The following is a 13843-nucleotide window of genomic DNA, read 5'->3' on the forward strand; positions in this document are numbered from 1 at the left end:
CGAGTATGTTAAAAATGTTATAAATATGCAGTAGTTTGGGAGATATTCAGTTAAATTTTTGTAAAAAAAAAGATCAAAATCCGTGCGTGCACGGGATCTAATCTAGTAGTTGTTAATTTGATGACCATGGTTGTTTATTTAGTAACCAAAAAAATTGTGTTGTTATTTGATTATACTTTAGGTAAGGAATATATATCCTCTCCAATATTTATGGTCTTGACATTGGATAATAGGAAGAGGAATTATTTATTCGTTCTTAATAAAAACAGTTAAAATAAAGGTATAAAATCAATACCTAGTATTTAAAAAACATAACCATCTCCATTTCAAGAACACATAAGCAACATCATTTTGAAGACATGTGGCGGACACGTAAGCAACAACATTTTGAAGACACGTGGCCTTCAATCCTCCCTTTCAGCTTCTATAACCTCCAAATTTAATTCAATTTAATTCAATGAAGTAATTAATTAATTTATTCAATTTCTAATTTTCTCCTCTTCTCCCTCCACCTCCCCTTCCAATGTAACTGAATTGAGTTTGTCATTTAACTCGTAACATCCCTTTCAAATTCAACATCCCTTATAAGTACCTCATTTGCAGATACTCACTTGGATTGCATTTCTCATCCCAAACTATTAAGCCACAATTGAACGTTGTCGGCTGCCTCAAGATTTCCGGTGACTTTCTATCTCTTTCACTCTATTTTAAGTTGAATTCCATTTATATGTATATATGAGCAGTTGATATTTTTTACTGCTGGTTCATAATTATTATTGAAATCAATGTGTAGAATTCAGCAATAAGATATTCTATCAAATGATTGGATTATAAGGTGAAAATGGACCATGTTAAACAAGGGGGTGGATGAGAGAGTGTTTTAAATTTTTGGAAAATGGTTTCAGTTATGAGAGACTATTTTCTACAATTTTAGACAGCAAAATTATTGATCCATCTTAGATGAAACCATTCTTTTGCGGGTTTAAAGTGGCATTCTCTTTGTAAATATATGCATTCATAGGTAGATTGCCGTTATTTTTTATTTTAAGCATTATAATAGCAGCTTGTGTAATTGTGTTTCATGTAACTTATCATTTGTTTGAAAATTTATAGTTTCTCCCTCAAAAAAAATTCAAGTTTCAAGTGAGTAAAAGCCCGTGCGAAGAACGGGCCCAAAAGCTAGTTAAATTTCAAACTCCCTCAAAAAAAAACTTATAATCATACGTGGCATCAACCAACCAATGAGGTACTCCCAAACACGTAAAGAAACCCAACCAATTTACCAAACTAAAAACTTTGCAGTTTGCACTTCTCAGTCTCCTCCCACGCAAACACACTCAACTCACTCACAGAAAAAAGCAGGAGAGAACTCAATCAAGCAACAAATTTCATGGCAAAGCATAAAAAACAAACCCTATTTCCACTTAATTTAGCATTGCTAATCATTATAATTGCAGTATCAAGTGCACAAATTGCAGAATGTTTGAAAAAACCAGAAGCATCTGCAAGAAAACAAGATATACCCTTTATCAAATGTCAAGTTTGTCAAAAACTTGCTTCACAACTGTATTCTCAAGTGCAGAAGAACAAAGATGCTCAGATCTCACCTAAAAAGGTTGTTAATTTGTTTTTAGTTTTCTGGGTATTGTTGTATTTTGTGAAATTTTTATTGGGTTTTATTTTAATTTTGAAAATTATTGATGTTTGGGTTTATTGGGGTTTTGATTAAATTGCAGATTACTGAGTATGAGGTTATTGAGATTGTTGAGAATGTATGTAATTTGAAGAAGGAAGAATCTGATTGGATTTCGAAAATCGACATTGTTGAAAAGGGTGATCAATTGGAGGTAAATTTCTATCTTTTGGGGGGCTTTTATGATTTTGTTTGCTTGAATTAGTAGATTTAAGTTTTAAAGCTGGGTTTTTTAATTAGTAGATTAAGCTGTGTTTCTCAATTCGAAATATTGTTGAATTTGCTTGATGATTGAGTATTATTGTATTGTGGAGTTATTGAATTTTGTACTGAGTCTTGGATTCAGTATTTGTACCTTTTGAATTATTGAGCTGTGTTTCCAATTCTTACTGTTTTTTGTGAAATCTTTACAAGTCGAGTTCAAAGCTTAATCTTTCAATTTTAAGCTGAAAGATGTTGAATTTACTTGATGATTGAGTATTATTGTATTGGGGTGAGGACATTTGCGTCCTGAATATTGAACGCATTTGTTCTATTTGATTGCCAGCAAACCAGTCAGTTCCTTTCATTCATTTTGTGATTCCCACAAAGGTGCATTAGAGCATCTCTAATGGTAAGCTAATTTTTAAATTAGCTTATCATGCCACGTAATATTTCAAGCTATTTTCCTTTCTAGCTAGTTAGCACCCTAGTGGTTAGCTACTAGCTTGATATTTAATGTAGTCATATTTGTCAATCAATATTTAAATTTAATTTAATTTAAAATTATTTCATTAGACAAGTTTTTTCAAGCAAATTAGCTTAAATAAGCTAATTTGCTTGGCCAAGCTAATTTATTATTCCAACTCCAATGGTCAAGCTAGTAGCTTGGAATTTCTAAAAATTGCAAGCAAGTCCCTAGCTACAACCATTGGAGATGCTCTTACAAGCCTTTATATATGCGGCTGAACAAACAATGAACCCTAGGTCATTCTTGTTGTGTCCAATCAAGTAATGATAGCTATCCTAGGACATCACATGACACTAACAGACAAACTTAGTCATGTGACAGAATCAACATAGAAAGTAGCATAAAACTAGGACAAACAGATCAGCAATTTGTTGTGGACTGGGCTGACAATTGGCCTTCTTCTTTCAACATGCGGAGTTGTTGAATTGTGTAGGGAGTTTTTGGATTCAGTATTTGTACTTCGAATTATTAAGCTGTGTTCCTATTCTTACTGTTATTGGTGAAATCGTGTACGAGTCGAGTTCAAAGCTTAATCTTTCGATTTTCAGCTGAAAGCTTGTTGAGTTTACTTGATGATTGAGTATTGTTGTATTGCGGAGTTCTTGGATTCAGAATTGGTACCTTTTGAATTGTTGATGTGTGATTGTTTAATCAAGTGATGAGAAGGTAACTGAGGAAGGAGTCATAAATCTTCGCATTGCATTATGTTTAGAATCTCGATTTTCTCTGTCACAAAAGATATTGTTCGGATAACAAGCTCATGAACAGCCGGGTGCTTGAATTCCTAGCTTATTAATGTGAGAGTAATGTCCAATGACTAATGATCATGGTCTATTACTCATTATACTCATTTGGCATGCCAGGAACCAACACAAGTTGGTGGAGTTGGCGGGGAACTCACCTTGTGACTTGGAGGTCACAGGGTTGAGCCCCATCAGTTGTGAAATGCTTGGTAGTGGATCAAGCGTAGACGAGTTGGTTAAGTAGGGTAACTTCTCTTACCTAATAAAATTAAAACGTGGCATGCCAAGGAGAAATCTAAGAGAAATTAAAATATTAAAAGTGATGGGTGCTGATAAATGATTTCCCATTGAGGGATAATGCTTGCTATTTCCCCCGAAATAAAGTTTCAAGAGATTTTTGAGGGACGCATGTCTTGGACTCTCTAGGATGAGGTGTAGCTTTAGTAATAGAGTCTGTTAGTCAGAGTTGTCATTTTACCTCAAATACTCCTGTTGGATTCTCAATAGTTGGGTATGGGTATGGATGGAAACATATTTGTTAAAAATCTTGCTTTTCAAATACATTGTTTTTATTTGCATCGATGGCTTTTGTATGTAATTTTTTTTATTGATATATGTGAAAAATAATTTGTTGGTAGGGATATCAGTATGATGCTTCAAGTAGCAAATGATGCATCCAGTTCTTACTTCTTAGTTGTTTTTATTTAAACTCTGATCCTGTACTGATTCAGTTACCTAACTGTACTACAATTTCTTAAAACTTCATTAAGTTGTCAAACTCTTTTTTCTGTCTTTAATAATATTTGAATATTTCTACATTTTACTTATTGCTTTCAGCTAGTTGATCAAGATGTTGAAGGACATTGCAACTCAAAATGCAAGACTATCGAACGGGCATGTCAAGAGGTTAGTTTGAGCCTGAAATCAATTTTACTTCTTGATTATTTGTAATCAGGATAGGTTGGAGTTTCATGATTTCGGAATTGATCTTGTTTTTTCAGTGACTAATGTTTTTTTTTATTATTTCCTGTTTGATGCAGATTGTTGGATTTTCAGACACTGATATTGCTGAATACATATACGCTCGGAAGCCTCAGCTTGATTCTTTAGTAAATTATCTATGCAAGGACCTCACTGAAGCATGCAATAAGAGGCCACCTCCTGTGCCAAAGGTACGCCATGTTCTTTATTCTTTAGTAAATTGTGCTTGGCTGGTTCTTTTCATTTCATTTTCGTGAAAAAAATAGGAACCTTTTGATTTGAAGCATACCAATTGTCATTGTTCTTAAGAAAAAAATAATTTATTCAATGATTTATATGAAATGTATTTCCCACCATCCACTATATAAGGCCTTCATCCCCAACCACTGTGTGTAAAGGAATTAATGGTAATCCAAAAAACATTGATGATTCAAGTTCATTGGACTACGGAAATGGGTAAACCGGTAAAGGTTGTCTTTCAACATTTCAGTGCTCAGAGACATTTTTGTAAAAGACGAGAAGTTATCATCCTCTAGTTTAGTTTAGACTTTAAAGAGCGTGTGAACTGAATTTTCTGCTAATACTGTGTAATGGCACACAGTTAAAATGATGTACAACGATGTACAGAAAATGGAAATGATACGGATTTGTTCCCTTCACCTTATTCTTATTGCGTATTAGATCAAACTAGAAAACTTAGACTAGATCAAACTAGAAAAAGCAAAAAACACCAGACTACACCACAAACTAGAAAAATTAAGGCCTTAGGGAGTATGACATTGCAATGTCCCTCTGTTGAAGTTTCCAAAATGTTGACAATGTCCCTCTATGGAAGTTTCCAAAATGTTGACAATATGAATAGAAGAGAACAAGACTTCATAAATAATCGAGACACTTTTGCATTTTTTTTTTGGGTGCGAATGAGCCATAAAGGCAATATAAATTACAAATAGGGGTGGGGAGATTCGAACCTGAGACCTGTCATGCACATTCCCTCAGTGTTAACCACTAAGTCAAGACTTTATTGGTTTTGCAAACATATTCTAAGTCAAAAGTTTCTTTGTGAGACTCTGATGTTGAATCTTAATGAACTTCGTCACAGGATAGGGTCCCAGGGGAACCATTTGTCCCGAAACCAGCCAAAGAAGCTGAAATGGAAAAAATGATGAGATCCATGCAGGTAAGAGTCACATCCTTTACCACTCACTCCTCCCATTTTCCTTTGTTTCTCTTAAATCCCTCATGAGTATCGATACTTTTCTGTATTATAGGGTCTACCAGGAGCACCGGGGATGAAAATGTATTCCAGGGAAGAATTGACGAACAACATGCAAAACCTTGGCGGTGAGGATGTTGATGTTGATGAGGATGATGATGACGACGACGATGAGGCACAATTCCGATCAAATTTGGTACGTTCATGTTTTTTTATTTTTTATTTTTATCAGGGTCTTGAATTGGTTAATGACTTGATTTGACTTATATATCTTCCATTTTGGCCCTCTTAGTTTACTTCTTGCGTTTTGCAAACCTTTTTCGTTGAACTTTCTTTACATATTTTTTTGTCCTTTTCTGTTTTCTCTCAAAGCTTTCTCTAACCTTTTCATTAGTTTCCCCCACAAAACTTTTTTTCCTCTTTGTCTTTTCTTGGCTCCCTTTTATATAATATTTTCAAATGTCTTATTTTATTTGTTTGTCCTTATTATTTTATTTATTTTTCTTTCGTTTTTAACTTTACTTATTTTTCTTATCCCTTATACTCCCTCCATTTCTTTTTGATGTATCCATTTGGAATCTGGGGTGGTTTTTAAGAAATTTGGAATCTTAGTTTGTATGGGTATAAGTGTAATGATTGGGTGTAAGAGAAATGATTGGGTGTAAGAGATTATAATAAATAAAGGAGTGAGAAAATAATAAAGAAATAAGGTAAGAGAGAGGAGTGATAATGATGAGTGATAAAGGAGGTGAGAGAGTGGGTATATGGGGAAGGGAAAAGAATTAAATATTATGCGTGGGGAAAATTAGGTGGGAATATGGGTAGAATCTTTAGGTATTTTGGTAATTAGATAGAAATGTAAGGGTATTTTAGGATAAAATGTATGTCCAAAAATAGAATAGATTCTAAATGGATACAACAATATGAAACGCTTAAAATGGAAACGGATACAACAATAAGAAACGGAGGGAGTATTATTTTTCTTTGATATTTTTCTTTGTTTTACTTTCATTAATTTCACTTTCTCCCTCTTCCTTGTTTATTCTTTTTACTTCCCGCCCCTTTCTTGTTTGATTGGTCACAATGGCGATCTCCTATGACAATTCATGTTACGTGACCCCAAATCATTTGGGGACTAAGGCTTTTGTTGTTGTTGAATTGGTTAAAATCCTCTCTCCTGTTGTGTGTACTGAGGTTCATGGCTGCAAAACCAGGGAAAAGCTTTCAAGGAGAAGGCGAAGAAAAAAATCAAAAAAGATGATTGGAAAGAGACGGTGATGAAACAGGTAACAGATACCGGAAAAACTCTTAAGAAACACGCGAATAGAGTCTCTCACCGGCTAAGAAAATGGTGGAGATCGAAAACAAGTGCGGCGCCTAAGAAGAAATCAACAGGCAACAAGGCAGAACTTTAAGAGTACTTACTGATTCAAAACAAGTCACCAGTTTTCGTTTCCTTTCTCTTTTCTTTGTATTTTCAGAGGCATTTATATATAACAAGGACACTATTTGAGAGAATTAGAATTTCATAAGTTCCATTTTTTCTGAGTGTGAAAAAATATTGAAAAATGTGATGAGAAAAAGTGACATAGAATTAAATCATAAGTTTAGGCGATCGTTGTATACTTCTTGTCAACCAAAACATCTGTTACCATACTATGAATGAAGTAGAGGTGTAGAGGTTCTATCAGCTATTACATCCGCTCGTAAAAGTTTTTTTACGCCTTGAAATAAGTGTTTAAAGAATGAAACATTGGCCTTAAACTCTCACTGTTAATATTATCATGTAGGATCTTGTTAGATTAATCTCGGTATGTATTTTTAGAATATTATCTATTTATCATTTTGTCACATACAGAGTATGAAATTGGATATATTAGTAGTTAAATACGGCATTAAAGTATGTGCAATTAGTAAGTGATAATAACTTCAAGAAACAGTGGTATCATTACTAAACAAGAAAAGAACAAATACACTTTACAGTTCTACCTCTATTTATTATACCCTACTCCCTCTGTTCTCGAATATTAGTCCCTTTGGCATTTTGACACTATTCACAATTGAATAGAATCTTCTCATTTCTTTCCAATATGTACTTCAAAACATATTTATGTGAGATCTTATTTTGTCCGTATTAATGTGTAGTTTAACAATATCAAATTTTTATATTTTTCTAACATACGTATTTGGAGATATTTACGTTTAACTATTAAGTTGAAACGAGTTGAAAAATCAAAACAAGACTAATATTTAAGAACGGAGGGAGTATAAACTTTTAAACATCTGACTGTAATACAATCTATCAACAAATAGTTTCTAAAGTCATTTTTGGAAATTCCACAACAATTAGTAGAATTTTGGTGTTTTACAAAGGGAATTCCTAATGTGTACCATGGCCATAGGCACACATATTTTGATTTTCACATATTTTGGCATGAATCGCGTGCATAAATACTAGAATTACAGTAAACATACTCCTGGAAGTACATCACAACTTGATAAACTCCTGGGTAGTATATCTCTGATAATAATTAATAACATGTAATCAGACTAATCTTCCCCTCAAGGGAAAAAAATCAAAAAAAAAAAAACAGACTAATCAATATTGAAGTATACATCAATACATCATTTACTGATACAGAGAAGCCTGTAATGGTATCGAACATGTCGTTGCAACTACCTTGCACTGAAAATGGGTTCAACATCAGGTCTCGGTTGGGATCGTCTCGTATATTTGAGCAGCAAAGCCTCGGAAGAAAGCCCTGGTACTTTCAGATCCCTGCATAGTTTCAGAAAAACTTAAAAGGCTAATTTACAGCAACATCATAAAAGAAGAAACGCTTTCAGATCCCTGCAGAGTTTCAGAAAACTTACTTAAAAGTAGACCTGTCAAAAATCGACCCGACCAGAAAACCGACCCGGACCAAAAATATAGGGTCTTGAACAAGACTTTGTGACCCGTAAACCGATTTTATCCAAATCCGAACAACCCAAAAAGTAATGGGTCAAAACCCAACTGAACCCATTTTGACCCGACCATTAGAAATTGTTGTATTTATAGTAATAAATGAGATTACAAAGAATTTTAAGCACATTAAACACATTGTTGTTACTATTGTTGGGTGTAATATGATTTTGATTTGAATTATACACCATTTTTTATGGTTGAATTTGACAAAATATAAACTTGTGTATGAAAATTTATTAATGTATGCACATATTTTATATTTATTAACCAAATTAATGAAAGTATAATACGTGTTTTAAAATCTCTCAACCCGTTGGTCGATCCGAACTCGAAAGTTCTGGATCTTGAACAAGCATTTGTAAACACGAACCCAAAAGTGACCGACCCGAACTAACCCTAACCCGAACCCGAAAGTTTTTTTTTTTTACAACCCGACCAGACCGACCCCTTTGACAGGTCGACTTAAAAGGCTATTTACAGCAAGATCAAAAAAAAGAAGAAACGATAAACTCAACAAAATGATCGAATTACCTGATGTAAGGATCGAGGTCCTTCAATTCCCATTTGGGTCTCTCTTTAAAGAGAATCGAGAAACGCTCAGCAGGAGTTGACGGAAGAGAAGAAACGCTAAAAGCATGAATCCAAATCTCGACCCCGATCCTTTCTGTCAAGACTTCACCTTCCAACATCTCAAACCTCGTATGCATTCCACGAGGAATTTTGCTGTTCCATTCCACCAAAAACTTGTCCTTCTTCACTTTCCCGTTCCTCAGAATTCTTCTGGCAAAATGCAAACAAACCTCTTTTTCATTCAATTTCCACAAAGATACACCATCATGATCATTATTATCCACTTTACTTCCATAAACTCTCAAACAATGTGTGGAAAGTTTGGATGGAAACCCGTCAGACTCCATTACACTGACAACCTCATTTTCTGGTAGTGCATCGAAAGACCAATCATTTAACACTGCGTTATGCAAAAGCATGTTCAAGACTGAATCAATGCACTTATCATCTAAGATTCTCCAAAATCCATTGATCTCTAAAGCATTAAGAGCTTCTAAACCCAATCTTAGTTCACTATCACTTGCTTGAATCCGTCCAATAAGATCATCCCATCTGTATACAAAGATATGTTCCTCACTCCCTGAATAAGTATCCATTTCTGATACCTCTTCAATGCTAAAAGGTTTCTGCAAAAGAAGCAATTTCAGCTTATCTAATCTGGGAGCAACCTCAACGAGCTCCAAGTTACCCGAAGCCACCTTTAACACTGATATCGAAGCTGGTTTGTCAAACTTTTGCTCATCACAGTCGACGTTCATAGCATTTTTGGGAAACGACAGCGTGTTTGTAGGAGGGATGAGAAAAACTGAATTAGAAGTACCCACGAATTTGATCCCGTAAGTCTTTGAGTGAGTACAAAACACCGCCTCTTCATCTGGCTCTCCCCTCAAAGAAACTCTAAACAGGGAATAGGAATTTCACTAGTTAGCACCCATGCAATGCACAGTTTCATTAAATTTGTTCGAACATTTAGTTTATTCAAATGTTATGTTAATATGGGTGGGAAATGTAATTTCAAAGTGGACATTAGTTGATAATTTTGATTTCCTAACCAATAATGAAAGGAGTTGTATGTGTTTAGATGGAATAGTAAAAGGGGGTATCTCGTAATCTACTCGAAATTGAATATTTAAAAAGTCATTATTGTTTCCAAGAAGAATTAATTAGTGGTTGTACTTCACTTCTACTCCGTAAAAGACTTTAATTTTTTTTTATAAAACGTGTGAGGTTTTGGAGGGAAAAAGAAACTGTGCTTTAGTATAAATGTATAATACGTAGTATATAGATTTAACAGAGAAGCATAAGCAGTAAGAAATGAAGCTTAACCAGCAGGCAAACATCAATAAAAAACTTACCTTTCACAGAGAACATCAGGAAGAAGCTTTTCATCAAGTTCAAGGAGGAGTAGATCGTCATGAGGACCAAAATCTGGATGATAAGCCACAGATATTGAAGAGTTGGGCTGAAGATCTAAAACTGCTTCTGCATCTCCACTTCTATCCATTCCCAAAAGTTACCTGCTTTCTTCAGTTTTTTTCTCACCCTTCTAAAAGTTTAAGCTTATTTACCGCGATGAAAGTAGTTACATGCAACTTAAGAAACCAGAGAGTTTGAATACGCAATAACGCTTCCTCCCCTACTATCTCATTTGAGAAACTGCACAGTCAGACATAACATCAGCTACAAATCTACAACCAATCAATTTGATCTAATTATCTGCCACTGTAATATAGTTCATTTTCAGAATCTTCAGGCATCTTACATAAATCATGGACCCCTCCAACCATCGGGCCGGGTCGGGCTCGAGTCGGGCAGTGACATAAAAAATCAGCCCATCATGTCGGGCAGGTCAGGGGCCAAGATTTGGGACAATTTTTTGTGCCCAAACCCGCTATTTTGGGCTTAAAATACCGGACTTTTCGGAGTGGGCCAAATTTATAACTAAAATTGTAGTTTTGCGCTGCCCAAAAGCCGTCAATTTTTTTAAAATAACGGGTCTAAAAATTCTGCCCAAATCCGTAAATTTTCGGGCCGGGCTCTTGTTGATCAGGTGTAAGGCTCTAAATCATGACAGCAGTGCAGTTCAACAAACACTTGTAAGTTGTAACACACTAACACCCTAACACCCAAAGGACAATCAACAAACAAGAAAAAGCTTCAAACTACTATGGAAATATCAGAACCCCCGTACCAGTCTTTCCTTAAACCATGGTTTCATCATTCGCTCAGTGAAATTCTTCCATTTACACTATAAAGAAAGGCAGGAAGGACTGCGGGAGCCACAGAAGTGGTAGGATGTTATACAAAAATGAATATTACAGAAGACTGCACAATGTCTAACGTCAACTTTTCAATGTTCATGGTTGACACATTAGGAACATTACTCAGTTTTCTAGACATTCCTACTTTTCTCCAAATTATATTTGCAGAGAAAAATGTGAACTTTGTGGAACACATTGGCCAGTTACTCTAAAGCTTAGACACAATCAAATTTACCCCTTTTCTCTTCCTTGTGTGTCCACCACCATATACTCCGTATTAGATACACATTACCTTTCGCTAACATAAGCTCATAAATTTTCCTTTAGCTCGGCTACATCTATTATAATTAGATTACTAGTCTCACTAATTAACACGAGCAACATGTTTGTGTTTTCTAGGATTTAATTTCATTTTCTTCTTCAAAATAAATTTGTCTATTGTACAAGTACACTAACAAATACAAGCTTGTCTATCTGCACAGGAAGATGCTTTCTAAGCAGGTTATGAACATTTCAAGGAAACACCACAAGTAATACCAGTCTACAAACTATCGTCAGTCAAACGTGTGCTCTTATTTACAAACTCAAAAATATCTTCCTTTTGACAACTTGAGTACATGAACGAAGGGAAAAACAAACTATATAGAGCGTGTATGAAACCATTACGCAACAGGAAGCTTCATTGATGCTTCACAGTAATAATCATACAGCCTATTTAACAATTCAAGTTCAACTACCAAAAACCCTGAGTGAAACTTAACATTAAACCAATACATATATCATCACACGTTAAAAGATGAAAATGCAACATCAACCAATCAAAACCCTGTAATAATCATGAAATTCCAAGTGAATTGCTAACTACAGCAAAAAGTACTTGGCACCACCACCCCCAATTGACAATCTCCGCCTCCCCTGTCTTCTCTCCTTATCCTCTAACACCCCTCCCAGACCGCCACCCCACCACCTCCACCCACACATGTCATCACACATTAAAATATGGAAATGCAACAACAACTAATTAAAGCCCTGTAATAATCATGAACTTCTAAGTGAATTGCTAACTACAGCATACCACCACCCCAATTGACAACTGCCGCCTCCCCCTTCCTTTTCCCCTTATCCTCTAACACTCCTCCACCATCCCGGCCAGCCCCCCACCACCTCCACCCACACATTTCAGCCACCTCCCCTCTTCCACCATCCCAATTGACAATAAACGCCTCCCCCTTCCTTCTCTCGTTACCCTCTAACACCCCTACAACCATCCCGTCAGCCACCCAACCACCTCCACCCACACATTTCAGCCACCCCCCCCCCCCCCTCCCAACCCGAATTGACAATATCCGCCTCCCCCTTCTCTCGTTATCCCCTAACACCCCTCCAACCATCCCGGCCAGCCACCCACCACCGCCACCCACACAATTCAGCCCTCCCTCCCCCACCCCAATTGACAATCTCTGCCTCCCCCTTCTCTCGTTATCCTCTAACACCCCTGCAACCATCCCGGCCAGCCACCCCACCACCTCCACACATTTCGGCCACCCCCCCCCCCCCTCCCCTACCACCCCGATTGACAATCTCCGTCTCCCCTTTCCTTCTCTCGTTATCCTCTAACACCCCTCTAACCATCCCGGCCAGGCACCCCACCACCTCCACTGCCCAATCCGACCACCAGCAACTAATAACAATCGCGAACAACCACTAGCCATCAATCCCACAACCATCAAATTTTAAAAATTAAAACCTGGAGAAGAGAGTGGTGGGTCTTCCAATCGCACCACCGCCTCAACTCTAGATTATTACACACTCTTATCAAATTTCCCTTCAAATTGGTTCCAATGATAGCACTCAAAATACCAAATTTCAAGGAGAAAAGCTTCAAAACACACTTATAATATTATAATTACAGCTTATAATCATAAATTAGATGTGGAAAAGAGAAGCTTTCGAGATGACAAAATTAAACCCTAAATTATCGAATAGCTAGTGAGGAGAGAGAGAGAGTGGGCGAATTAATTACCTGTGATATCATCCTAACCAATTCAGAGCTCAAAATACCAATATTATTACACACACTTATCAAAATTCCCTTCAAATTGGTACCAATAATAGAACTCAATATACCGAATTTCCAAGGAAATAAGCTTAAAACCGACTTATAATGTTATAATTACAGCTTATAATCATGAATCAGATATGAAAAAGAGAAGCTTTCGAGATGACAAAATTAAACCCTAAACTATCGAAATAGTTAGTGAGGAGAGAGATATAGTGAGAGAATTACCTGTGATATCATGCTAACAAATTCAGAGCTTTGTCGACATTGACGGCGGTTTGAAGGTTTCAAATCGGAGGAGGAGGAGAGAGAAAGGCGGTCTCCGGTGAGAAATGGAGTTGACGGTGGCTTTGTGGGTGTTGGCGGGAAAAGGGTGGCAAAGTTTTGAGTGAAATGAGAGAAATTAGCAAAACGGCGGGTGCTATAGTATACTACATACTAGACCTGATCAACATAAGTCCGACCCGAAATTTGGCGGGGTTAGGCAGAACTTTTAGGCTCGGAATCGGGTCCTGTCCGAAAATTTAAAAATTTTGACGGGGTTGGGGAACGTTAAAACTACATTTTTAGTTATAAATTTAGCCTGGTCTGAAAATTTCCCAAAAGTCCGATGTTTTAGGGT

The 13843-nt window shown here is 36.2% G+C and overlaps 2 protein-coding genes across 2 annotated transcripts; one reads left to right on the plus strand and one right to left on the minus strand.

Annotated features, from left to right (window-relative positions):
• Window positions 1-1286: 1286 nt before the first annotated feature.
• On the plus strand, window positions 1287-7060 carry LOC110799490 (uncharacterized). Its single transcript, XM_022004759.2, has 7 exons — window positions 1287-1615; window positions 1737-1847; window positions 4004-4072; window positions 4207-4338; window positions 5250-5327; window positions 5419-5559; window positions 6578-7060. The coding sequence occupies exons 1-7, from the start codon at window positions 1391-1393 to the stop codon at window positions 6776-6778; spliced, it is 957 nt and encodes a 318-aa protein (XP_021860451.1). The 5' UTR covers window positions 1287-1390; the 3' UTR covers window positions 6779-7060.
• Window positions 7061-7665: 605 nt separating this feature from the next.
• On the minus strand, window positions 7666-13631 carry LOC110799483 (uncharacterized). The gene is made up of 4 exons (XM_022004749.2): window positions 13450-13631; window positions 10257-10557; window positions 8863-9798; window positions 7666-8142 (listed from the first exon to the last, which is right to left on the minus strand). Exons 2-4 carry the CDS (start codon window positions 10403-10405, stop codon window positions 8040-8042), a joined length of 1188 nt encoding a protein of 395 aa, XP_021860441.1. The 5' UTR covers window positions 10406-10557; window positions 13450-13631; the 3' UTR covers window positions 7666-8039.
• Window positions 13632-13843: the final 212 nt, after the last annotated feature.

The sequence above is a fragment of the Spinacia oleracea genome, chromosome 2 (assembly GCF_020520425.1).
Source record: "Spinacia oleracea cultivar Varoflay chromosome 2, BTI_SOV_V1, whole genome shotgun sequence".
Taxonomy (NCBI): domain Eukaryota; kingdom Viridiplantae; phylum Streptophyta; class Magnoliopsida; order Caryophyllales; family Amaranthaceae; genus Spinacia; species Spinacia oleracea.

Coding starts and splice junctions, on each gene's coding strand:
- LOC110799483 (XM_022004749.2), bottom strand. CDS start 10,405: ATGGATAGAAGTGGAGATGCAGAAGCAGTTTTAGATCTTCAGCCCAAC. Junction 9,799..10,256: donor CCTGATGTTCTCTGTGAAAG/GTAAGTTTTTTA, acceptor TTCCCTGTTTAG/AGTTTCTTTGAGGGGAGAGC. Junction 8,143..8,862: donor GACCTCGATCCTTACATCAG/GTAATTCGATCA, acceptor GAAACTATGCAG/GGATCTGAAAGTACCAGGGC.
- LOC110799490 (XM_022004759.2), top strand. CDS start 1,391: ATGGCAAAGCATAAAAAACAAACCCTATTTCCACTTAATTTAGCATTG. Junction 4,339..5,249: donor GGCCACCTCCTGTGCCAAAG/GTACGCCATGTT, acceptor ACTTCGTCACAG/GATAGGGTCCCAGGGGAACC. Junction 5,328..5,418: donor AAATGATGAGATCCATGCAG/GTAAGAGTCACA, acceptor TCTGTATTATAG/GGTCTACCAGGAGCACCGGG.